The 23,384-nt window shown below is 50.9% G+C and overlaps 10 protein-coding genes across 10 annotated transcripts; 2 read left to right on the top strand and 8 right to left on the bottom strand.

The window, feature by feature from the left end:
• Positions 1 to 246: 246 nt before the first annotated feature.
• Positions 247 to 1,250, bottom strand: Z519_05058 (uncharacterized protein; the record flags this gene model as incomplete). Its single annotated transcript, XM_016762799.1, has 3 exons — positions 247 to 519; positions 617 to 1,068; positions 1,184 to 1,250. 3 exons carry the CDS (start codon positions 1,248 to 1,250, stop codon positions 247 to 249), a joined length of 792 nt encoding a protein of 263 aa, XP_016620412.1.
• Positions 1,251 to 2,026: 776 nt separating this feature from the next.
• Z519_05057 (uncharacterized protein) lies at positions 2,027 to 2,510 on the bottom strand (the record flags this gene model as incomplete). The annotated part of the gene is made up of 2 exons (XM_016762798.1): positions 2,027 to 2,055; positions 2,108 to 2,510. The coding sequence occupies 2 exons, from the start codon at positions 2,508 to 2,510 to the stop codon at positions 2,027 to 2,029; spliced, it is 432 nt and encodes a 143-aa protein (XP_016620411.1).
• A 292-nt stretch (positions 2,511 to 2,802) lies between these two features.
• Positions 2,803 to 3,696, top strand: Z519_05056 (uncharacterized protein; the record flags this gene model as incomplete). The annotated part of the gene is made up of 1 exon (XM_016762797.1): positions 2,803 to 3,696. One exon carries the CDS (start codon positions 2,803 to 2,805, stop codon positions 3,694 to 3,696), a length of 894 nt encoding a protein of 297 aa, XP_016620410.1.
• Positions 3,697 to 4,105: 409 nt separating this feature from the next.
• On the bottom strand, positions 4,106 to 4,630 carry Z519_05055 (uncharacterized protein; the record flags this gene model as incomplete). The annotated part of the gene is made up of 1 exon (XM_016762796.1): positions 4,106 to 4,630. One exon carries the CDS (start codon positions 4,628 to 4,630, stop codon positions 4,106 to 4,108), a length of 525 nt encoding a protein of 174 aa, XP_016620409.1.
• A 2,030-nt stretch (positions 4,631 to 6,660) lies between these two features.
• Z519_05054 (uncharacterized protein) lies at positions 6,661 to 11,737 on the bottom strand (the record flags this gene model as incomplete). The annotated part of the gene is made up of 8 exons (XM_016762795.1): positions 6,661 to 6,954; positions 7,007 to 7,060; positions 7,115 to 7,163; positions 7,242 to 7,786; positions 7,837 to 9,404; positions 9,450 to 9,900; positions 9,956 to 10,560; positions 10,609 to 11,737. The coding sequence occupies 8 exons, from the start codon at positions 11,735 to 11,737 to the stop codon at positions 6,661 to 6,663; spliced, it is 4,695 nt and encodes a 1,564-aa protein (XP_016620408.1).
• A 1,046-nt stretch (positions 11,738 to 12,783) lies between these two features.
• Positions 12,784 to 14,082, bottom strand: Z519_05053 (uncharacterized protein; the record flags this gene model as incomplete). Its single annotated transcript, XM_016762794.1, has 1 exon — positions 12,784 to 14,082. One exon carries the CDS (start codon positions 14,080 to 14,082, stop codon positions 12,784 to 12,786), a length of 1,299 nt encoding a protein of 432 aa, XP_016620407.1.
• A 422-nt stretch (positions 14,083 to 14,504) lies between these two features.
• On the top strand, positions 14,505 to 16,811 carry Z519_05052 (uncharacterized protein; the record flags this gene model as incomplete). Its single annotated transcript, XM_016762793.1, has 1 exon — positions 14,505 to 16,811. The coding sequence occupies one exon, from the start codon at positions 14,505 to 14,507 to the stop codon at positions 16,809 to 16,811; it is 2,307 nt and encodes a 768-aa protein (XP_016620406.1).
• Positions 16,812 to 17,383: 572 nt separating this feature from the next.
• Z519_05051 (uncharacterized protein) lies at positions 17,384 to 17,786 on the bottom strand (the record flags this gene model as incomplete). The annotated part of the gene is made up of 2 exons (XM_016762792.1): positions 17,384 to 17,554; positions 17,598 to 17,786. The coding sequence occupies 2 exons, from the start codon at positions 17,784 to 17,786 to the stop codon at positions 17,384 to 17,386; spliced, it is 360 nt and encodes a 119-aa protein (XP_016620405.1).
• A 1,036-nt stretch (positions 17,787 to 18,822) lies between these two features.
• Z519_05050 (uncharacterized protein) lies at positions 18,823 to 19,466 on the bottom strand (the record flags this gene model as incomplete). Its single annotated transcript, XM_016762791.1, has 2 exons — positions 18,823 to 19,286; positions 19,352 to 19,466. 2 exons carry the CDS (start codon positions 19,464 to 19,466, stop codon positions 18,823 to 18,825), a joined length of 579 nt encoding a protein of 192 aa, XP_016620404.1.
• Positions 19,467 to 20,167: 701 nt separating this feature from the next.
• On the bottom strand, positions 20,168 to 22,090 carry Z519_05049 (uncharacterized protein; the record flags this gene model as incomplete). Its single annotated transcript, XM_016762790.1, has 4 exons — positions 20,168 to 20,588; positions 20,645 to 21,210; positions 21,264 to 21,570; positions 21,621 to 22,090. 4 exons carry the CDS (start codon positions 22,088 to 22,090, stop codon positions 20,168 to 20,170), a joined length of 1,764 nt encoding a protein of 587 aa, XP_016620403.1.
• Positions 22,091 to 23,384: the final 1,294 nt, after the last annotated feature.

Below are 23,384 nucleotides of genomic sequence, written 5' to 3'. Positions count from 1 at the left end.
TGCACATCTTGTCTCCCAAATGGAGAGGTCTCAACACAAAAGTCTGATCGGATGCGCTGTGACGATAGTCCAGAGGATGGTCCACATTTTCTCCCCGAGATGAATTTGAGCGGAACCAAGCAGGATTGAAGAGATAGGGAAAACAAAAGAATTGGTTGATGTTTTCCGGTTCAGAGTCCATATGCTTTTCTGCCTCATACACCATCTACTGCTCAAACCTCCATGGCTAACGCTAACCCTTATAACCTACGAACCAACGGCTCTGCCGCCGTCAACCTCCAAGTTCACGCCAGTGATAAACTTGCCCTCGTCGCTCGCCAGAAAAGCCGCCACATTGGCCACGTCGGAGGGATCCGTCAGTCTCCCCAGCGGGACATTGAATAAGAACTTCTTCATGTTTTCCTCATTGTAGGGGACTCCCACAAAGGATTCGAAGAGGCCGGTGCCGGAGAGTAAGGGGCAAAGGGCGTTCACGCGAATTTGGTCTTTGCCGAATTCGGCGGCGAGACCCTTTGTGGCCTGTTCCGAGAAACCATTAGCCCCAAAGATGGAGGGGGAGATGCAGATATAGAACGAGTCAAGCTTAGATGGACAGAAGAAACAGCAGAAGACTCACATTCGCAACTGCACCCTTGCTCGCATTATACCAGACTAAGCCTGGCCTGGGTCTCATGGCTCCTATACTGGCAATGTTGATTATACAGCCACCACCCCTGCTCTTTAAGGCGGGGACCGCAGCCGGTATGCTCAAAAAGATGCTCTTGACATTCACGGCCATGACCTTGTCGTACTCTGCCTCCGTAACCTCCAGAGTAGGTTTATTCTTGTAGGATGTGCCGGCGTTGTTGACCACGATATCCAGCCCACCGAATTTTGATACGGCAAGATCAACCATTTTGCTCCAATCAGTGGACGAGGTGACATTGGCGGTAAGAGTTGCAACGTGGCTGTCTGCGGCACTTGCGTAGGCTTTTTGCAGACCTGCTTCATTCATGTCCGCAGCGACGACTTTGGCGCCTTCATCGAGAAATTTTCGGACACATGAGAGGCCGAAGCCCGAGGCGGCACCTAAAGGCGAATTGCATTAGGCATGGAATGTGGTGTCGAATCACTCTTTGGTTGCTTGTGCCAGTTTTACAATCGCACGAACAGAATGAGAATCGACATAGACGTGGCCACTTACCTGTGACGATGGCAACTTTGTTGGCCAGTTTGCCGGAGCCTGTTTGGACCTCATGAAGACCAGACATGGTGCAAATATCTATGTAAAAGCAGTGATTCACTCAAATAGGGGTAGCTCACGGTGCGTTGGAGAGAGAAGAGGGTAAGACGTGAAACGACAGGAAGACATGCTGCCACCGGAAGTCGAGCGTGAAAGATATATAGGCCAATGGGCCATCTCTATGCCCCGCAGTGACCCAAACCATCTGAGAAGAAGGTTCGAGGACCATGATGTATGAACAAGGGGCAATCAACAGAGGGGTAGAGTCGTCCGTGGGAAAGGAATTTTCGGAAGAAGCTTGCGGGGAAGAAACTTGCAACAGCATGCGGAGATGGTTTCTCGAAACTGACCCTGGCGAATGATGGCGGGCGCATGTCGGAGCCAGCTCATTTTCGAGAACCGGGAAGCCGGCAATCCGCCGTCCCTTGGGATTTGGTAACAGACGCATTTGATAATTGCGCCAAAGAGGTTGGAAAGTCACCAAACATTGTATTGGCAGCCTCGGCCGATCTCGACTTTCAGAACCGATAATACCGACTTCGGTCGCCGGTGGAACGGATCGCTGCAATGTTGACTTGAATGGCACCACCCCTTATGCAAAGAAAATCTGCGACTACCAAGAGTCGGGCAGAGCTTTGGGGCGCGCGAATACAGAGGTTGAGGATCGTTGCCAGAGATTGAGTGCAAGGAGGCCTGGTGGCCGAGCTAGCAAGGACATGAGAGTCGCAAACCGAGCATGTATCAAATTTGTGGAGGGTATCTCAATGGTGATATACAGCAATCCGAGACCGTGTTTAGCTAAGATTATTTCCTCTTCTTGTGGGCGCGACCCTCTGCAGGATTCATTAGTTTCGTGCTTGCTCCCGGCGAGTTGGGCGACTGTACCTGCTGCCGTTTTCTTCTTTTTGGGCGCACCCTTTCCTCGTAACTTAGCAAAAGCCACATTTTCCAGTCTGTCATCCTCATCTTCGTTGAAACCCTCCAGATCAAATTTTTTGAATTCGTTCAGGACATCTTCCACAGTGGCGGATCGTCTGGGGTAGTACGAGGCCAACGCAGGCCCTCTTAGTCGCTGACGCAGGACTTTGTTGCCCAGTCGCTGCTGCATCGGGTTGAACGTCGTAGAGAAGATTGAGCATTGAAGCTGTAGAATTTTAGGCGCATTAGCAGGATGTACCCTGAAGGGATCGTCAAGTTTGGCCAGCGTTTGGCCAGGGGCGCGGTGCGTTGCTGGGCTCGAGCATACCTGCATCAGCTGTAATAGTCGACCCCTCGACGGAGAAGCCATTGCAATGCTATACGGAAGAGAAGTTGGCTGATTGAATGTGCTGGGAGTGGGAGAGAGAAATGCTGGATTGAGTGAATTCGAGGCCTCGGAACTGCGGTCCGGCTACAGTTGCCCTAAGAGATGCAACCCGCCTCCACTTTCTCTTTTCGCCATTTTCCAAACTTGGACTTCACCTTCATCTTGCCTTCCACACTCTACCATGCCATGCCAGGTATCTTCTCCAGGTACTGCTGTTCCACGGATCATAAGAACACTTCGAGCGGCATTCTCTACCTAGGTATTCATCCAGACCATGCCGGACTTCGAGAGAAAGCGCAAGTTCGAGGGCGACCAGCACCACCGCCCGAAAAAGCCACACAGAGACGACTCAAAGCCCTCGAATCACAACAGTCCTCAGATCCCAATCAATCATGGATTGCCTCCTCTGCCACAAATTCATGACAAGTATCGATCAGTTGTCTTCACTCACCCAAGTCAGGCACCCGGCAATGTCCATGCCAGCTACGACAGACTCGAATTCCTAGGAGACGCTTACCTCGAGCTCTTCGCTACTCAGATAATCTTTGACCGGTTTCCACATCTAGATCCGGGCAAGATGTCTCAAATTCGAGAGACGCTGGTCAGAAATGAAACAATCGGCCAATATGCTAGCCTCTACGGTCTTGACAAGCAAATCCAAAGCTACAAACAATTCCAAAATCAGGCGCCCCATGCCTGGCTCAAGATCAAAGGAGATGTCTTCGAGGCCTACGTCGCTGCTGTAATCCTGTCTGATGCGGATGCGGCAGGGTTAGCGAAGAAATGGCTTCATGAGTTGTGGGAACCAAAATTGCAGGCTGCTCTCGCCGCCAATCACGGCCCATCAAAAAAGAGCAAGGAGGAGCTGGCCAAAAGGATTCTTGCAAAGGGTATTAAGATCAATTATGTTGATGAAAAAGACCCTATTGTTCACTACGGTCAAGGCAGAGAGACCTACTTTATTGGAGTGTATTTGACTGGCTGGGGCTGGGACAACCAGTACCTTGGCAGTGGAAAGGGGTCCAGTAGAGTTGAGGCTGGACAAGCGGCTGCAGCGGCCGCACTCAACAATCGTCCACTCATTGATGAGATTGCAGCCAAAAAGGCAGAGGCTTACGCCCAACGAGACAGAGAAGCCGTGAAGAAGAACGAGGTGGAAAAGGACTGACGCTGTCTATTGATGTGTCATTCTCAAGCGCATTTGAAACCTACCCGTCCCTCACAACAACTGCCTCATGGCGACGGCGTCACGGAACCTGAAACAATAGCAGCCAGCTACAAACATCAACAGATATCGAGCTTGAGGTGTATGACCTGACATACAATATCATTCGCCGTCGTGGAATCCTTCGTCGTCGGAGACGTCCCAGCAAAGAAGTCCATTGCCCAATTGTCTGGCTGAATTCGTTCTATATTGTGGTGGAGTAAAGAATTCCTTGTTCACATCCACATGTCTCGACACACCTGTGAATCTCTGTAAGCCTGCGCCGCTTACGACAAAGTATCTGAACGATATGGTTGCCGCCGAAGTCGAATCGCCCGTCACATGAAGGGGAGCTTACGGTCCGCTTTCAGGGCTAATTGCTCTTTGGCAGGACTCTGCGAATCCAAAAACAACACCTGGTGCTTGGAAATTCTAGGGCGGGTCTTTGATCTGCATCTTCTTTGCAATCGTCCTTTTCGCTCTGCAGCCAGCCAGAAATGCGTATATTCAGCCTTCCGAAAGCTCTTCGCTCGTTTCCGTTCGCTTTTCCAGAAGCCATGATCTCCATGCAACCAACATCTTCATGTGCCGTCTTTGTTCCAGTGTTCGACACATTGGCTACGACACCTTCCTCGTCCAGCTTATCTCTCATTATCTCGGCCTGGGAATCTTGTATGGGTGTCTTCTCCGACTCGGTCACAACCAAATCTTCGGTGGATTCGGCGCACGTCCAGGCCCCGAGTTGATCAACGAAGTGTTTCTCTTTGTCTGACCAGACATAGCGATAACTGATTGCGCCGCTATATCGAACCATCTCGAATTGACCTCCGCTCTGACCAGCCGCGCGTCGACGGCGTCGACACGCCTCGATACTTTCGGCTGCACTGCCATCTGACATCATCGAGACTAATATTAGGTATTGATAAAGTTCCCTATCTCTGAGCCGAGATCTTGCATTGGCGAGCCCAACATACAACCAGCTATTGCATGCAGTGAATACTATGCGAGGATGGAACGACATGCTTGTGAAAGGATGAGAGGACAGAAATTAAGGAGTATTATGAACGGCAGTTGTCTCTAGCCGTGACAGGAAGAAGAGAGCAGACTGCAACGTCAACCCTAGCAGACGCATGTCGTGTTGATATCATACAAAAAGGTTGAAGCAGGGCACGATCCTGCGACTGTTTGAGCACACGGTGTAATGGGCAACACGGTTGCCTAGTTGCCCGGCAGTGAATATTGGAGGCATTAAAGGACACGGCTTTGCTAAGGACGTGAAGCAAAATTCCACAGTCTCGCAAACACCGTTGTTTGCCAACCGATTGAGCCACCAGTAGACCATCAGAAAGAGTTCACACGATCATCACCACGGTATCGGGGTCTCTCGATGAGGCAGAGCTCCTTTTCGCAGCCAGCCTCGTCATATCTGGTCGCAACACATCACGGGCCACCCAATAATATGCCACAGACAGAGCATACTCATTGTCTCAGTCAATCGACTTAATGGAACAGAGCGCTTTGCCGATAAAGCCAACAAAAACCAGCGATGTCTAGAGCAACAAAGGCTTCAACAATCGGCTCCGGGGCTCCGGGGCTCTGACTTTATTTGCTGTCTTCTTTTGATAATCTTCACTTGAGGGAGATCATTAAACCACGCCAGCACCCCCCGATTGCGTTACGTCCTGTTGCAAACATGGAACACACAAGAAATCGAATCTACACCACAAAGATGATACACCCGTCTGACCTCGTCTTACTCTTCTATACAAGGCTCATTGCTGCCTAGCCCTCCCCGGAACTAACGTATCTGCCTAAGGGCCAATGTGCCTACTCGGGCCAACTCGTCTGTGCGCCAGAATCGATGTTCGCCATTTGCGACGCGTTTCTCACGAGTATCATTCAACCCTCGCCGCAGGTGATACCCGGTGTAGTAGCTTCGCTAGTGTGAACGCAGCACCGGCCCTTGCTGCTTCGTCTTCCACTGTTCCTCCTCCCGCCTCCTCCACTACCCAGGCGACCCTGGGATTCAAGAAAACAGTGGCGTCAAAAATAGCAACAGCGTCTCAAACGCCGTCGTCAATGAAGCCAACTCCAAACCCAAGTCCGAAACGAACGACCAGTATTCCTCCAAAAATACCAAAATCGACAGGCACATCCTCCCCGGCCTCAAAGAAGACCCCGAAACAGACTACCTCCAACGCTCACCCAACCAAGTCCTCCGCCATCACGCCTTCTCCACATTTCGCAAGCAGGCAGCAAGTCATCCCTACCACTCTCGCAGTGGTGCCGACAGTTCCTCCTCGGGATGGATGCAATCCAGGAAAGAGTACCTGCGCAGGAGGTTGACGAAGTATTAGCCTAAAAAGGTGGGAGGAACAGCAAGAGGTCCGCCGTTGATACCCTCCGATATTTGTTAGGCGTTGATGGTTCATCATCTCTGAAATCTTTGTTGCGCACTACCGAGCCTAAATATGCCTAATCACCGTCAAAGTGGCAGTTGTGCCTCCGTCTGTCGCGGCGAAAGGTCGTCTACCACTTGACACTGCCATAATGCATGCATTTTGGATGATCATTCAACCTCCACAAATACGCGGAGGAGTTGGCCTGAACCTTTGATTCTTTCGAGTAGTTTATTGATTGCCTCGTACTCTACAACGCTAATTGAGTTCGGATCCTTTTTAAAGTCTTGCTGGAGCCACTTTTCACTGACCCTGAGGAAATCCCGGTGTGACCGAAGGGACGGAAATTCCATTTGAAAGCTCACTGGGCAGGCCGCAGGCGCGGAATCTTGTCGATACGAATGATAATCGAATTGAATATAAGGGTAATCACATAGTCGCCCTTACATCAAGCTTTCTTAGACCTTGAACATCGCATTCCAACTCTCAAAGAGCGGCCCAACCTGGGGCATGCGAGAAAATCGTATGTTTAACCGTTCATTTGTTTCCTTCTCATCAGCAGTGTCTTAAACGGATTCTTCGCCTTGAACCTTAGGAACGTTGCCGAATAAACGACAGCGTAATTGAACACGATAAACCCGGTGAAAATCCCAAAGTTGCGCCAGTGATGCGAGTAGTATACGGAGAACCCGTGGCCAAATTGGTCACCGGTCGCGTACTGGCAGAACTCGCAAAGACCATCGGCTCCGACCTGAACGTAGCCGCCGGCTTGAGCAATATATTGTTGCGTATATGATTGACAGGTATAGCCTGGGGGTGCGCTCTGAAAGGAAAAATTAAGATATTGACCACTCAAATCGGAAAAATTGACTCACGAATCGAGCAAATTCTCCCTGGTTGCAGCGGACAGGTTGGTTATGGATGATTGACTACAATGGCTGTCAGTATAGCTTTCGGAATATAGGCGGGACGTCGCAACTTACCCCTAGCATGGCCTCAAGAAGGTAGTGGAATGGGGTCAGCCAATACATCCTGGAAATCATCAGCAAGAGCTTCAATATAACTTCCGGGATAAGGTAGCGGCCGAGGCCTAGGGCGAAAGACACCTACCAACTTCGCCAAAATGTTGGTAATTGGTGCGGCGGCACGACGACACCACAAAAGCTCACGACGAACAGGAAAAAGACCGGCACCAGCAGACTCGCAAGCAGTTCATTTGGTGCGAATGAGGCGATAGCCTGTCCAAAGCTGATATAGTATAACTCGAAGAGCAGTATGCAAAGCAATAGGAAGCCTGAGATGAAAGATGAGGTCGAAGTGCGGTAGCCGGCGATTCCGAACCACCAACAACAATAGAAGATGACTCCAGCGACCAAGGAGTAAGGGATTTCGGCGAGAACAGCACCTGTCGTCCAAGCAAACCAGCTGTAAATCTTAGCATTGTTCTCTCGTGACCGGAATGTATTTCGAGAATGAATAAAGACGGGTTGCAGTTGCTGAATGAGCGGTGGAGAAATTGTGAGCACCAGAAAGACAGCAAAGAGGCGTGATTGCATGTCGATAGAGGCAAAGCCGAGGTGGTAAAAGGTGAAGGTGCTGAACAAGCCAGTCATGATATGAAGGATGAATTTGCCGAGAATATAGTTTGGAGTCCGCTATGAGGAAGTCAGTCGAAATGTACATGGAGAATAGCTTTGGTACTCACCCAGTATGCGACAAACGACCTTTTAACTACCGCAATAGTCTGGGTTCCAAGAGGCATGGCATATTCTCGATCGTCCTTGACATTCTTACTCTGTTCCACGTTCTGCCTGCGTTGGATCATCTCGGATATCTCATCAGATCGAGCTTGATGGTTCGTGCTTTGTTCCCAGACATCGCCCCAGTCGCTTCCCTTATAATTGGGATCGCCAGCGCCAATCACTTCGAGCATGTACTCTGCGGGATTTGCATCTGGAGGACATTTCCGCGCTCCATTCTCCTCGAAGTAATGAATGAGCTCTTGCGAGTCATGACCAAGAGGGCCGTGATACACAACCCGACCGCCAGCCTTGAGCAAGATGAGCTCATCGAAATGTTCGAAGAGGACTGCTGACGGCTGATGGATTGTGCAGAGAATAGCTTGACCAGCATCCGCTAGCTTCCTCAAAAATCTCACAATATTGAATGCTGCACCAGAATCAAGGCCCGAGGTTGGCTCGTCCAAGAACATGAGAAGCTCTGGTTTGCTGGCTAACTCAACGCCGATAGTCAATCTTTTCCTCTGTTCTTGATTGAGGCCCTCACCGACCGTTCCGATCGTTGCGCCTGCAATATCCCGCATTTCGAGCAGATCGATGATCGTCTCGCAGTATGCGTACTTCTCTTTGACCGGCACCTCTTTCGGTTGACGAAGTAAAGCCGAGAATTGAAGCGCTTCTCTCACTGTTGAGGTCGGCTCGTGGATATCCATCTGCTCCGCAAATCCCGTAGCGCGCTGAAAAGACTTGGGCAAAGGGCGGCCGTCGACAAGAAACTCGCCCGTGACCGTGCCGAAGTTGATGCGCTGAGCAAGAGCATTGAGGAGCGTCGTCTTTCCTGCACCACTTGCGCCCATTAGGGCGGTGAGTTTGCCGGGGCGAACATATCCCTGGACATTCCGGAGAAGCTTCCGCTGACCCTTTTCGTAGGGAATGACATAATTAATGTCCCGGAAGGTGTAAATTGTCTCGTTCTTGGCCACATGTTTCAGAAGGGAGTCATCCTGCCTTGTGCTCGTGGACTCGTTGCTTTCACTACCAGGAGACATCACTTTCTCCATCAGATTTGCTGGAATCGAGCCTCTGGACTCCTCGTCCCGATCGAAGTTCTTGTCTCGGCCGCCCATTTCAATCGTCTGCTCCATTTTCTTGGGGACCTGGCCACGCTTGAAGACGGTAATAGCGCCACCACCTGCATTAGGCTTCATTGTTTCCATGCCAAAAGCGGCCAATGCGAGGAAGAATGCGAAGAAAGCCCATAGGAAGCCGAAATTTCGCCAGAGGTGGGAACGGCTGTACCCGAAAGCCTGGTGAATGTATCGAGCTCCATTCACTGATGTTTCACCCGGTCGGCTACCAGCTAACGTGCACGACTGGTACTGAGGTCGTGCGTTTGGGCCCTGAGGGACAAGAAAGGGAGGCACACATTCCATAATTAGACCAGTAAATTCATTGGCCATTAGACATTCAAACCCATACTGTATCCAATTGATTCGTCGAAGCCAGCTGAACCAAACCTTCATCTGGTGCGGTGCTAGGGGTTGTCAGCTTTTGAAGGAACACGGACACAATTACCTACGAATGAGATAGCCAGTATACACAACCAATATCTGAATGGAGACGCCGGTGAAACGAGTAGCATCGTCCAGAGTCTTGCACAGGGCGGAGAGCATGCGGAAATAAGCATACGTGACCATTGTAACGGTCCAGATAATGAAACAGGAGATGAAGAACTGAGAAGCAGAAGCGGCAAGCCCAGCCATCCAGTATATAATGATGTTAAACAGTAGGACCTGGATGGCTATCAAGGGGATGTCGACGACCGTTTGTGCGAGGGTATATGCTGCGGGACGGTAGAAGGAGAATGATTTGTGCTTCAGGAGGATCAGTTTGGAGGCGAAGGCGGCAGTCATTTCTGCCAAAGCCAGTAGGGCATTGAAAAGAAGGACGAAGAAGATGACACCGCCCCTGGGAAAGGCTCCAGCAGTTGTGTCTGGCATCTGGAAGAACAAGCTTCCCACAATCAGTCCCTGGGATTTTGTCAGCAAGGTGTGGCCTGCGTGGGCGGTCGCCCTGCACACGTACCTGGAATACAATGCCTCCCCACTTCCCGATCAAGGAAGCTTGGTCGCCCAGCATAACCAAGAACTGCCGCTGAGTGCAGGCGAGAACCTGCTTGTGAAAGGGGATGGCATAGTTCTTCTTGTTGTTCTTTGCAATGTTCGGCTCGCCAGATTCCCGTCGCTCCTCCAACTGAGCCTCAAAGTCTCTAATGTCTTCAAGGTTTCGTTGATAGGCCTGGGATTTCCGATAGAGAGCAGCGAATTCGTCTGCGTTTCGTGGAATTCGATCTTCCCACCCTTTCCTAACAGACCTCGCGTGCGGATCGGTAACCGAGGTTAAGAAGTCAGAAGTTGTCCAACGTGGCTTACATTCAAAACCAAGGTCGGTGAAGTATTGTTTGGCATCATCAGCTGACCCAAAGTACAGACACTTCCCTTCGTGAATCAGCAGGACCTTGTCGACAAGTTGGTACAACGATTCTCCAGCTTGATACAAGGACACCGCTGTAGAAGTATGGGCCATGTTGGTGAGGGTACGAATGCACTGGACATACTCGAGTGCAGTACTTGCATCCAGACCTCGACTGGAGTTATCCCAGCCTTGAACAGAAGCCCTCGTAATCATAGCTGTACTACATCAGTGACCAGATTCACACCACGAAAATGGGAGCGTACCTTCTGCTATGCTGACTCGTTTCTTTTCACCACCAGAGACTCCTCGAACAAACTGATCACCTACTTTCGTCCCCAAGGTGTGTTCGATCCAGAACAGTTTCGTGACCACTCGCAGAAATTCTTTCTTGTAATCTTCCCGAGATTCTCCTTCCAGTCTCGAGTCTTTGCCCGGAGTCCGAGTTTTTAGGGCAAACATCAGAGTCTGCTTGACTGTCAACGTTGGATAATGTAGGTCATCTTCCGGATTGTAGATAACTTCTCCACGAAAATCCCTTTTCATGGTCTTTGCATCGATGCCACCATAGGTAACTTGTCCTTGAACAGCCTCGAACCCCTCTCTCTGGTTGCAGAATGCTTTGAGAAAGGTCGAACAGCCCGAACCTGGTCTCCCGAGAACCAGCAGCATCTCTCCAGGTCTGACACAGCCATCCAGATGGCTCAGAAGTTCTCGCACGGGTGGCTTGCCGACGGCCGCCTTTGCGCCTTTGGTGAAGAGGGTTTTGATCATTCGGGGCAGGCCGAGGAAAATATCGCCCACGGTGGGCTGAAGGCTGGCGCCCAATCCGACACCTTTCACCGTCAAGTCGCGAAACACAACGCCGCTGTGACGGGTCTTCTCTTCCTCGCTGTGCGCCTGTCGAGCTTTGCCGAACATTCGAGACATGAGTTTCTCTATCTCGTCGTTTTCCTCTTGAAGCTGTGCCTCGGTTTTGCCCGAGGCGCTTGTTCTTCTGCGCGACAAGACATTGAACAAGTCTTCCTCTGACTGGACGCTCCTGTGCTGCTGAAGACGCCTGTCTTCAGCTGTAGAGGCGGCTCTGAGAGGTTCAAACTTGGAGCCTGTTCTTCCTCCTGTGGAGCCGTCCGATGTGTCTGTTACTGAAGAGGCGGACGACATGCTGTGAGGATAGGCGTGTTCGCTTGTATCTTGGTATGATGCTTCCACCGGAGCACCATGGGCTATGGTAGTCTCGCCGCACGAGGGAGTGTCCCTCACAGCCTCGTCAGGTACAGTCTGTCGACTATTATCATGGTCCTCGTGACTTGGAGGAACCGCTTCGTTCATAGATGAGATTAGTGAATGGGCAGGAAAGCGACTTGGCACGTCTGGAGTCGGCCGATCAACCATGGTGAACGAAGGGTCATGGAGAGATTGTTGAAGTATGGATACACGAGGAAGAGACAGTAATTGAGGTTAATACGAGTGACTGCTGTGGTCTGATGATAGTGTGCGCGAACAGGAAGGCCATGGTGTGATAAGTGCGTGCATGGAAAGCCTGGAACAATATACTTAGAGTCAGGTTAAGCCGGCTCGGTGATAAGGCATGAGGAACATACAAGTACTTGTTGTACTCGAGACGCGAGCTCCATCGAGAAATGGGAATCCCCAGGAGGGCAATATCGAGGTCCGTAGTTTGGGAGGGCGGAGGAAGCAGGAGCCATGCAAAGACGACACACTGGCCATTGAAGGCACAGAAGATGCATCTGGATTACGTTGTTCGCCGCCGAAAGCCAATGGACACATTGCTATTGTGCCCAATGGTTGGATGAATCAAGAAATGTAGTTCGACTAGCTTCTGATGCGTTTCTCATGACGAGCTTGTTGAGGTTGTTTTTGTGCATATCGGAGCTCAAATCCTCCGGATCCGGGAGATTCGGAGAGGTTGAGTGATGCGGGCCCGACTGCGCCTCTACTTGTATACAGAGATATCTCTACTTGTGGGAAAGCTGGGTAGCTGTTCCAGCACAGTCTCTCGTATCCGTTCTCGTATGTCCCATCAGTGTCGTCGTCATCGATTTCTTCATCTCTATCGTCACCGGAACAACTCGGTCGAAGGGGGCTGCCAGAGTCATGTCTTCCATCCGGGAGATAGGTACATTCAATGTGCGGGTAGGCGCTCGTGTCCTGGACGGTGCTTTCCTTCTTTTCTAAAGTGGAGTGTGAGAACTGCTCTATACAGGTCATCATGGAAGTTACCTAGATCAAAGGACACTCACCATTGCACATAACCACGCATCCCTCACAACCGGATGATCCACTCCTCCAGCTTCCGGAGGTGCATCCGTCACCAAGATTCGTTGCTAGTCCAGACAAATTCAAGATTTTCCCACCAGGAATCTGGGACCGCTGATGATCCGAAAATTTTGCTTGCCTTGCATTGGATCTCTCACCATTCAAGGCACTGTCGCGGTAGGCTTCTTCGGAAAAAAGTCATTCATCTTCTTCATTCCCGACACGTTGACCTTCTTCAGTTCGCGAACGCCTCTTGACTCTCCCAGCTTTTTCTTTCTCTCTTCCTCCTCCTGTTTCCGCTTCTTCTCCGATCTCGACTCAGCAGCTTCGTCATCTTCCAGTCCCCGCTTCCTGCTAAAATCCATCATCGATCTTGATGCCAGTGCTTCAGCTTTGAGAGTATCCAAGGATCTGAGATGGTCTTCTAAGGGCGCGAAGTTGATCACAGAATCTTGAGCAGCAAACCGAGCTCTCAGACGCTCTGCGATCGGACCTGGCAGGTAGGAGGCGAGGATGAAATCCAAGACAACCCGCCTTTTCTGTAGCTCGAACAGCTCCTTGGACACTGGCTCGGGGTCGACAGACCTAATCGAACTCGTCGTGGAAACTTCGGAGAAGATGGCGGATTGAGCCGTGCTTGTGGCCGAAGATTGCGAGTCCAGACTGTCAAGTGCAAAGTCGTCTTCATCTCCTGGTAATGGGCCCGTCTGAGTCGATCCGAGTATCTCCTCCCGCTTAAGGCTGAGTATGGGTGCTTCCAATGCTCTTGTTACAAACTTTTCCTGCAAGCTAGCTGGCAAACCTCGGTCTACGGCGTTGTTCACTTTCTGAATGATCACGCGTAATGTCTTCTCTTCGCTAGGCCTATACATCTGCTGGCCCCCTACCTCAATAGTATCGCAAAGCATTAACATGGCGTTCTCTACCATGGTTCGTCCATGTGCCATGAGGTATCGTAGCTCTTTATCGTCCTGTGTTTGCTGTTCGAGGAGATCGTCAATCGGCTGAAACAAAGCTTTCCCGCCATCTGCCGTTCCCGGCAAAACAAGAGGGACAAGGATAAAGACCAGGTCGAATGGTGCAGCCGTATAGAAGTCTGCACTTTTGCTTATGTAGCCCTTGCTCAATAACAATCCTCTTTGACACTCATCTTGTAATCGTCTCAAGTGAGTTTGTAGGCGTTCGGGATGGCATGCAGTGAAAAGAAGGCTTCGAGGGTCCATCGTGGGCGCGCTGATCCTGCTGAAGTGGAACAGTCCCTTGTCAGGACAGAACAGAAATCTTTGTGCGCTTCCATCGCGGGGATGTCGCAAGAGAAGAAAGCGTGCTTGGTCGGATATATCTCTCGGAAGGATGAAATGTTTCAAGGGTTCTCGTTGTAGGTTGGTGGTGACCGCTGCAGTGTCTTCAAAAGGTTTCTTGACTGGGCTAGCTGAGCCAGCACGAGTTGCTACCGGCATATCGACGATGCAACAGCATTTATCACTCAAAAAATTTCAGTCGAGATAGTATACACGGTACACCGTTAGCACTTAGTACCCAAGACAAGGTAGTTCAAAGGACGTGGTCGAGGAATCCCCTCCGCACTCTGGGTAATACCAAGTTGAATAATGTGAGATAGTTCAGAACGCGCCTATCGGGCGCGTCGAGACGCGTCTTTGCCGGCCAATCGGGAGAGCAAGTTCGCTCCGCAGTCTTGATATTCTCTGTGTTGGCTGTGTGTTACTCTGCATTCAATGGCCTTTTGACAGAGCCTTTATGGTTTCAAAACACTTCCCATCGAAGAAAGTTGTAAAACTCACCCACCCCGTCAATGTAGACAAACTCCCAAACCTCCCAAACCTCGAGCTCAACTAGTGGCAAACCGCCATTTGCTAGCCAAATGTCCTCGGCCATCGCCTGGCCCCCTGTTTCGCCTCATGCTGCGCTCATGAGCTCTCCGAGCGGACGCAAGAAGTACGAAGCCTACCAGAATGACACATTCCCCACGAAGCGATCGGCAACGACTCCTAGTCTGGTCGAGAGGCTGCGAGCTGCCCGCACAAACAAGGACTTTACAACCAAGGGCGAACGCACTGAGGAGGAAGAGGAAGAAGAAGACGAAGAGACATTACAACTCCAATTGGCTGTAGTCGAAGCGAAGTTGAAATTGAAGAAGTTGCAGCAGAATAAGGCCAGAGCTGCAACTCCAGCTGGAGATTCGTCCCGGCCAGCGTCTGCCCACGCACCGTCCAGTTCTCAGGTTGAGGTGAAAGCCTCCCCCAGTAAACGAAGACAGGCACTAGTATCAAAATCACCAACTAGAGTTCTACTAGGAATTGACAAAGGTGTTCGAGGCGCGGATGTATCGCTACGCAGAGCTAACACTACAACCGGGAGTCATCGATCAACCAAAACGAACAGTTCGCTTCCCAGCAGTGACAGACCATCCTCTCGATGTTCAGCATTCAACTCGGCACGGTCATCTGCTTCGTCCAGGTCTACCGTGAGGAGCGAGTCTAGGAAGACATTCAGCGAGCGAATGACAGAGGCCCGCCAACGTGAAACAAGCCGTGAACGACGTCGGGCCACAACAATTCAACACCGCAGCAAAGGGTTCGCCCTCGACCAGACAGAAATAGAGCAGTATAGATCAGCGGCAGAGGAATCTAACAGTCATCAACCATCACAATCACCTACCCGACAATATTTCGAGTACAGTCGCGATGAAGTCCTCCACGCCACGTTGGAAGCTAATATGGGCAGTCGGCAACTTAAGAAGAGTCGAACTATGCCCAATCTCAAAACATCACCATCCAGGCATAGTACAAATCCAGAAACCCAACCGGGAAGCGCGGTATTATTCGAGGGTTTCTCTGGGCTACACCTCTCTTCACGAATTTTGCCACATTCGTTCCTCAAACGCACCCTTCCTTCCGAACAGTTTACCATCTTGCGCATCCCGGACCTCCTTAAAGTCGTCAAATCTCCCGCATATGAACTCCCAGAGTCTGTGTGCGACTATGCCGTTTTTGCTGTCATTGCTTCCAAATCTTCACCTATGGACCATAAGACAATCAACCCTGATAATGGCACAGTCAGAAGCAACGATTGGGAACGCCAATGGGAAGACGGTTCCCGCAATCACCGGCGCTTTATGGCTCTGACCCTCACAGACCTAACGTGGACCATCGATCTGTACCTCTTCAGCACAGCCCTCCCTCGCTACCACCGCCTCACACCTGGCACCGTCGTCGCAATCCTCAACCCGGGCATTCTGCCTCCAAAACCAGGGAAAGCCGATACCGGCGCATTCTCTCTGTCCCTTTCCGATGATTCCGACATAGTTCTCGAAATTGGCACAGCTCGAGACTTGGGATATTGCAAAACTCTGAAAAAGGACGGGAAGGAATGTGGAAGTTGGGTCAACGCCGCGAAAACAGACATTTGCGAATGGCATCTGAACGCGGAGATTAATAGGACTAAAGCCAAACGAATGGGTGTCAACACCGGCACGAATGGCTTTGGGGAGTGGAAAAGTCGTCCAAAGACGCGGGATGAAGACGGCGGAAACAGAGGCTTGCTCTCGCGGGATGGACGACGATATGACAGGGCGACCGAGAGCCATTATTACATCGCCAGCACTGGGCCCAAAGGTAGCGGACATGTTCGACGGGCAGGCGCTGGCCCACATCTTCTGGACAGCGACGATCCATTTCTGCCCGGTCAAGACGGTCAGCTCTCCCGCCCCAGCGACCGCGACGCCCGTCTGAGGAAACATCTCGCCGCACTGGCAAAAGAGCGCGAGATCGCGCAGAGACTCGGCTCGAGAGAGCACGGCGGCTTGGGTTTTGAGAGTACCGGGGCTGAGTACATGCGGCAGAAGACGAAGGCGAGGACAAGGGAGGACGACCAGGCAAAAGTCAACCAGGATGCAAGGACCCTAACTGTAGCAGCAGGCGCAGGCGAGACGCAAAGCCAGCGCTCTGGCCCTATCTCCGGAAGCATTCTCACCTGCACAAGCAGCACCATCAATGAGAGCAGAAAGCGCACCGCCGCAGATGTGCGCCTGTCACCAATAAAGAAAACGCGCTTCGTCACCGAGAAGGGTATCAGAGAGGCAGGCAGAGATTCTCTTGGGACCGCGGGTGGGCAAGGCCTTGGCGGTGGAGGTGAGAGCGAGAGCGAGGATGAGTTGGAAATTGTTTGAGTACCACTGAGGACTCGCTTGATATGAGGGAATGGATATGCCGTCGTCATGACCAAGACGGTACAATTACTATGACTTGGAGGCCACTGTCTCAATTTTACCTTGACGAAACCTTGCAGAAAAAGTTGCATGAATATCCCAGTGGGTTCATTTAGTTGAACCTATTATCTTTGTATCGATACCGAAAGGAGGACTCCCGTGTCTCAGGCTTCTAGTCTAAACAGTTCGTCCCGGGCTCTGCTTACTTTCCAATAGCTTTCCAATAAGAATCCTTCGACCTTCGACCTTCGACCTAGTGTCTCCCATCACCCGATAGGTACTCATCTCTCTCATCAGCAAGCTTACTGACTGTTGCTCTCGTCTCCTTCGTAGCTCTCGTCTCCTTCGTAGCTCTCGTCTCCTTCGTAGCTCTCGTCTCCTTCGTAGCTCGGACTGCCGACAAACACTTGGTCATCTGGAAATTCCGCTAGTCAGATGTGAACAGGAAAACAGAAAATTGAACTCTCATTAGATGCCCCGATGGTTCTGCCGCAATGTGATCATGGTATCTTCAAGCACATTCAACTTTTTGTTCAGCTCTTGCTGTTCAGCAACTGACTCTGCAGATTCCCAGCGATCCTGGTTACCATGGCATCATCCAGTGCGAAAACAATGGCAGGCTTGAAGGGTTCAGGTAACTCATTGAGAAGACATTGTTCCATCGGGTACATACCGAAGGAGTCGACCATATCCTTTGGCGCAACCTATCAATGTTAATGGCAGAGCCTCTGCCATCGTTCAACTCACCCTGCAGTAGGCTTGCATGGTATTGGTTGCGTCAATGCTCGCAAACCTAGCCATATCCAACTCTGTATCCTTTAGTAGGGCATCCAGAAGCGCTCCCGTGTCCGTACTACTGTTGTTTACTGTTCTCCGAAACACGTTCTCCAAAGTAGGTCTCACTTCGCCATAAAATGCCTGTATTTTCTCTGCCATTGCTTTTCGCTCAACTTCGTGGCGCTTCTTCTGAAGATTGTCGGTGAAGTACTGATTATATGCAATTGCATGGCCCTTCCTGTGCGGTCTGAGAACCTCTTCGGCCTTTCTCTTCGACCTTTTTGTGCAGTTCAGTGATAATGGCCTCCATGTCCGTTCGAACAAGGTATCTCATTATCCCATCACCAGTGACTGAATCAGAGATATGTTCCACGACCAGCCCGAGTGTAGCTCTTGCTGCAGGGACGAGTTTTTCTTCCGATTCGTGAAGTAGGGGGTGCCACAGTTTGGATTGATCAAACAACAATTCGTCCATGATTGATGGATTAAACAGACCAGGGAGTTCACGTCCTCGGTTATGGCGCATACGAGCCTCAACGCAATCAAGGTATGCCTGGCGGGAAATGAGTTGTGGACCAGACTTAGCCTCTGACTGCCCATCTGTCACTTTGGGGACAATCTCCTGAGCATGCCCTTCAATACTCATTCTCGTCGCGAACGCAGTCAGCATCTGTTGAACAACAGCACGGAGACGTTTGTGGTAGCCTTTGTAAGTATCTGCCTTCCGAAGAACGCATCCTCGTATGTGCCACGAACGGAAGCCTTGATGAGATCGACAAACAGCTGGCTTGCATGCAAAAGGTAAGCGCGTTGTTAAAGGAGTGAGCCCCACGGAGCACCGAACAATTTCAACCTGTGGTTGCAGATGGTCGATTCTCTCTCAACATCTCGCACTAGAGAGGCAAGTTCTGTAAGAATTTTGCCGAGCAGGAAACGAATAAGCCAGGGGCGCAGATTGTCAATCCCAAATTGACTGCTAGGCAGTGCTGCAGCCCAACGCGGGATTGCAAAAATTCCTTCTCCGCAGCATCTCGCGCTGTAGAGGTCGTGTCTTTGGTATAGTAGTCACCGTTCTGGAGAACGTGCCATCCCAGCTTGAAGTAGACGACGTCATTCTTCGCCAACTTCACAAAGGCGGCCTCGCTATCAGAGCGGCAACTAACAAATCTGGCTTGGTGATGATACCCGATGTCCGCTAGCCGCTAGGGTCAATCTCGCGAGCGAGCTTGGTAGTGACTTGATTTGCCAGGTCGTTCTTCGCCGAAACGACTGCCAAGATTATGCTCCTTTTACTCTTCATGTAGGACTTGACCAGGGATTGCACCAGCTCAGCATCGTTGTCCGACTGGGAAGGATTGCCTGCCCAGAATATGCCCGGAAGATCAACAAGGGTCAAGTTTGGCTGGGTTCGACCGCAAAGCTCGACTCTCAAGATATCCTTTGCGAAAACAGTGTTGCCATTGTCTTGTCCCATGTCTTTTTTGGCAGATTTGACAACGTTAGAAAAGTCGGCGATCGAAGTCGACAGTGGAATGAAGTTTGAGAGGCATTCAGCATCTTGCTCTGTGCGATCCGCACTGGAAATGATGGTGACAACAACTTTTGGAGCAGAGCTACGTCGCAGGATGAGTTCAGTTGCGAAGCGGGTACAGAGATTATCTTTGGTAGGAAGCGGAGGCCCGAAATCTCTTCAAGAATACTAGATTTGCCGGTGCTTTGCTCACCGCAGACAATGACCTGAGGCAGGTCAACATAGCGACTAATACCTTGGAATCGCAGCGTGTCGATGAGGTTGAGAATCTCTTCATGCTCGGTGGTCTGAAGGTTGATTCGCGCCATCTTGGGGAAATCGTCGGGCCTGCTGGTAGTAACATAAGGTTCTCGTTCGGATCCGGAGCGGATAAGAGTGAAGGTCGGATAGGCTTTAAGAGAGCGAGCCTTTTTCCGAAATATGGGGAGCGGTAGGGGTGTTGTTTGCCCGTCTTGATAGCGAAAGTAAGGCAGAGCTGACCAGCGTTTTAACGAGAAGCAAAGGAGCTTCGTAGCCTTTGTAAATGGCCTCCATTTGCGCCTCTTTACAGTGCCAGTGCTCGATCTGACAGCTGTCTGCTTTACGCATGCCGGCGACATGGATGAGAGCCACTGCCTTGAGGAGACTCCAGCCATGTTTTGTCTGTTCCTCAGGCAGGTTGAGTCTCGAATCTGCCTCCTGCAGAGCAAGAATAACCTTGGCGGGTGTTTGCGGGGTAAAGGCCGTCCATTGTCGAATGAATAACACCTGTCTGCGGTGTAATTAAGAGAGCATTCATCTGTTGTGGTTTCGGGGGGATGGATAGGTGTTGAGTTGTACTCGATGCAAAGCGCGGTCAACGGCTTTGAAGAGTGAATCAGCCTTGGCAACAGCTACAGCAATTCGCAAACACAGGAAATCGAACGCCTGAACAACGGGGGAGGACCTGCTATCAAAGAAGATATCCTTCTCTTATATGAATGCATTGTTGCAAGTACATATGCACATCATCATCTCGAACTCGACGTATCTAGCACACCATCTTCCAGCTCTTCTTCCACCATGGCCAAGTGGCTTGAATTCTGCGCTCCTCCTCTAGAATCTCCATTAGATTGGGGACTTCCCTTCGCCCACTCGTAATATCAATCTCGCTGGTCCTTCGGAGTTTGGTCTTCTTCACTAGCTTATAGCCAACATACATGGCAATGATGATGGGGGCGGCAAGGTAGACTTCAAAGAAGCTCTCCACCAGCTCCGAAGCGGACATCTCGGCATAACCGACCGGTGCAAAGCCGGTCCAAAATTGCGCCACCAGAATCAGAACGTTCATGATTAAGCCCAACCACGAGCCGTACACTGTGGCTTGTGACTTGAAGGCGAGTTCGTCCAAGGTTCGGCCGGCAAGGCGCCAGGCGCTACGAAAGCGGATGTGGCATAGACAAATTGTGGCCCTTGAACGTCCAGATTAGTCGGAATACAAGTGAATCGGGAGAACACCATCACTTACCAGGTGAAAATCGAAGCAAGGCCACTAATGGCAATCATCCAATTGAAAGCTTGAGTTGTGGTGTCCGGACCGGCCGCGACAATGTAACACAGAAATCCGATGAGGGAAGAAACGATAATAGCAACCAACGGACGGCCTTCGCGGTCAACATAGCCCAATATCTTAGGGGCCTGTCCCATATCCGCCAGAGCAGCCAGAGTACGGCTGGATCCATACACGGACGAGTTTCCGACGGAAAGAACCGCAATGAGGATGACGACGTTCATGATAGAAGGAACCGCATCAATACCGGCGTTGCGAACGGCAATGACAAATGGGGAGGCGTTGGCGTCCGATGAGGAGCTGCCGTTCAAGAGCTGGGGGTCGTTGTAGGGGACGAGGACGCCGACAACGGTGAGTGATACCATGTAAAAAAGGGCAATTCTCCAGAAGACCTGCTTCACAGCGGTAGGTAGTGCGATACGAGGGTTCTCGGTCTCGGCAGCTGCCAGCCCTACCAACTCGGTTCCACTAAAGGAGAAGGCGGCTGTGACAAAAACGGAGCATAAGCCCTTGAATCCGTGATTCTAGGAGAAGATTGGTGAGAAAAGCAAGGTACGTAATATGGTGCTTGGCTTACAAAGGCACCTGGATCATGCCAGTAATGGGCGCCGATATAGCCTCTTTGGTCCCCTGGGACACCACCAGTGTTGATAATAATCCCGAGTATGATGAAGCCAATAACAGCGATGACTTTTATGATCGAAAAGACGAACTCAGCCTCGCCGTAGCCTCTGACGCCGAAGAAATTGATGATAATGATGGCCACTAGGAAGATAGTTACCCAAGCGGCCCCATTAACATCCCGACTACCGGGCCAGAATTCGAGTGTAAGAGACGCGGCGACAATCTCAAGCGGAAGAGTAACCAGCCATTGGAGGGCGTAGCTGGGAAAATGGTCAATCTCGACAAATTTCGAGGACAAGATAATACTCACTTCCAGCCCATTGCGAATCCCCAAGCCTCATCCACGAATCTGCTAGCGTAAACAGAGAATGCTCCAGCGACCGGGTACTGCACTGCGAGCTCGCCAAGAGCATGCGTGGTGCAGTACAACGTGACGCCTATCAGGCCATACGCAATAATCAATGATGCAGGACCTCCGTTCGCAAGGGCGGAACCAGAACCTACAAAGAGGCCAGTTCCAATCGAACCACCAATCGCAATCATCTGCAAATGTCGTTGCTTCAACTTCATAGCTAAAGCCGGCTCGGCAGGAGGCTGATCTGGGAGCACCCTGCCATTGGCGTCAATAGCCTGGGTCGTGACCCGAGCATGAGGATTCCGTTTGAAACCGCCAATGAAGCGACCGAATGAGGTGGGTGCTAGAGGGAATTCAACCTTTCCTTGGGAGAAGTCGAGGCTGCCACTGGGGCTGGCCGATATTGCTTCGATGTCCTTCTCCATTGTGGATCGTTCCGGGGTAATGATTGTAGGGGAAAATCTCTTTCCAAGTAAAAGCTAACGGACCGAGAGGAGCATACGACAGCAACATTTCAGGGCGACGTTGATATTAAAATACACGAAAGAGCCGGCGTTATGCGTTGATCGTCGGCCACATGCGATGACCTCTGATGACAGATAACGAAAGAAACAGCGACAGAATACAGCCGAAGCCGAGTATGTGAAAATTTTGTGGATTGATAAATGTCGCATATCGAAAGCATTGGGGCAAACAGGGATGTTCTGCAAGGCTACATTGCCACCTGGCCATGCCGTTGTTCCGCTTTAAGTAGGCGAAATCGCTGGTGACTCCAATGGCACGCTACGACCACACGATCGGCATCTGAAAGGCTCGATCCATGAAGTTCGAGGTACCCGTTGCAGTAGGATGGACATGGTAAAGTGGAGCTGTGGGTTGTTTGCCGAAGGGCGTGAGGTTGCAACCACATCGCTCCAAAACCAGGGTAATGTTTATGAAAAGAGCCGAGCAGGACCCTACAAGAGCGGCCGGAGCTTCAACGGAACGACCACAAAAGCCCTCTTTTGGAGTTGTTGAAAGTTCCCGCGGCGAGCTCAGCCGGGCTTGCGAGACAACAGGACCGAGTACCAAGAAAAAGGGAAAAAGGAAAATTCTTCATGGGGCGAAATTTCCCCGGAAAAAGATCGGGATGAGGAAAAACTTTGTTCCCAGGTAGTGAAAATTCTCTTCAGCCTTGCATGCAACCGAACGGACAGGGTACTGGCTCGCTGGGTATTATGTGCCTTCTTACGCAGACCTGGTTGCACCGCCCTGAACACGTCGTCCAAACAATGCCAATAGATACAGAAAGAGCTTCAGGCCTCAGTATCCAACGGACTGAATCATATCTCACAGGTTGGAAATGTTCTCCAAGGTTTTCCCCGGCTGTCGAGCAGGATCGACCCTCGGATTTCACTCCTCTTGCACACGTTTTTCTCTGACCCCCAACCGCTTCAAGCCCTTGCTGTCGACAGCTTCACATCCCTTCTTCCTGACGCGGTTGTCCTTGGCTGCTGATTGCTGTTGATAATTGGGCGTGCTTTGATGTGGCGCCAGGCAGCAACAAGGTCTTAACCAATCGGCATAATGAAGGTTGGGACCAAAGGCGAGCGCATCGTATTGTATACGAAATCCTGCATTCTTGTCAATACAAAGGAGATATATTCTCGACCTCTTTCCGAGGAAACCATCGTCTTTCATATCTCATTTCCTGACAACTCGGTTCAGAGATCAGGACTG

This window comes from Cladophialophora bantiana, assembly GCF_000835475.1.
Source record: "Cladophialophora bantiana CBS 173.52 unplaced genomic scaffold supercont1.7, whole genome shotgun sequence".
In the NCBI taxonomy this organism is placed as follows: domain Eukaryota; kingdom Fungi; phylum Ascomycota; class Eurotiomycetes; order Chaetothyriales; family Herpotrichiellaceae; genus Cladophialophora; species Cladophialophora bantiana.
Note: the sequence above shows the minus strand (reverse complement) of the source record. Positions and strands in the feature narration are given on the sequence as shown.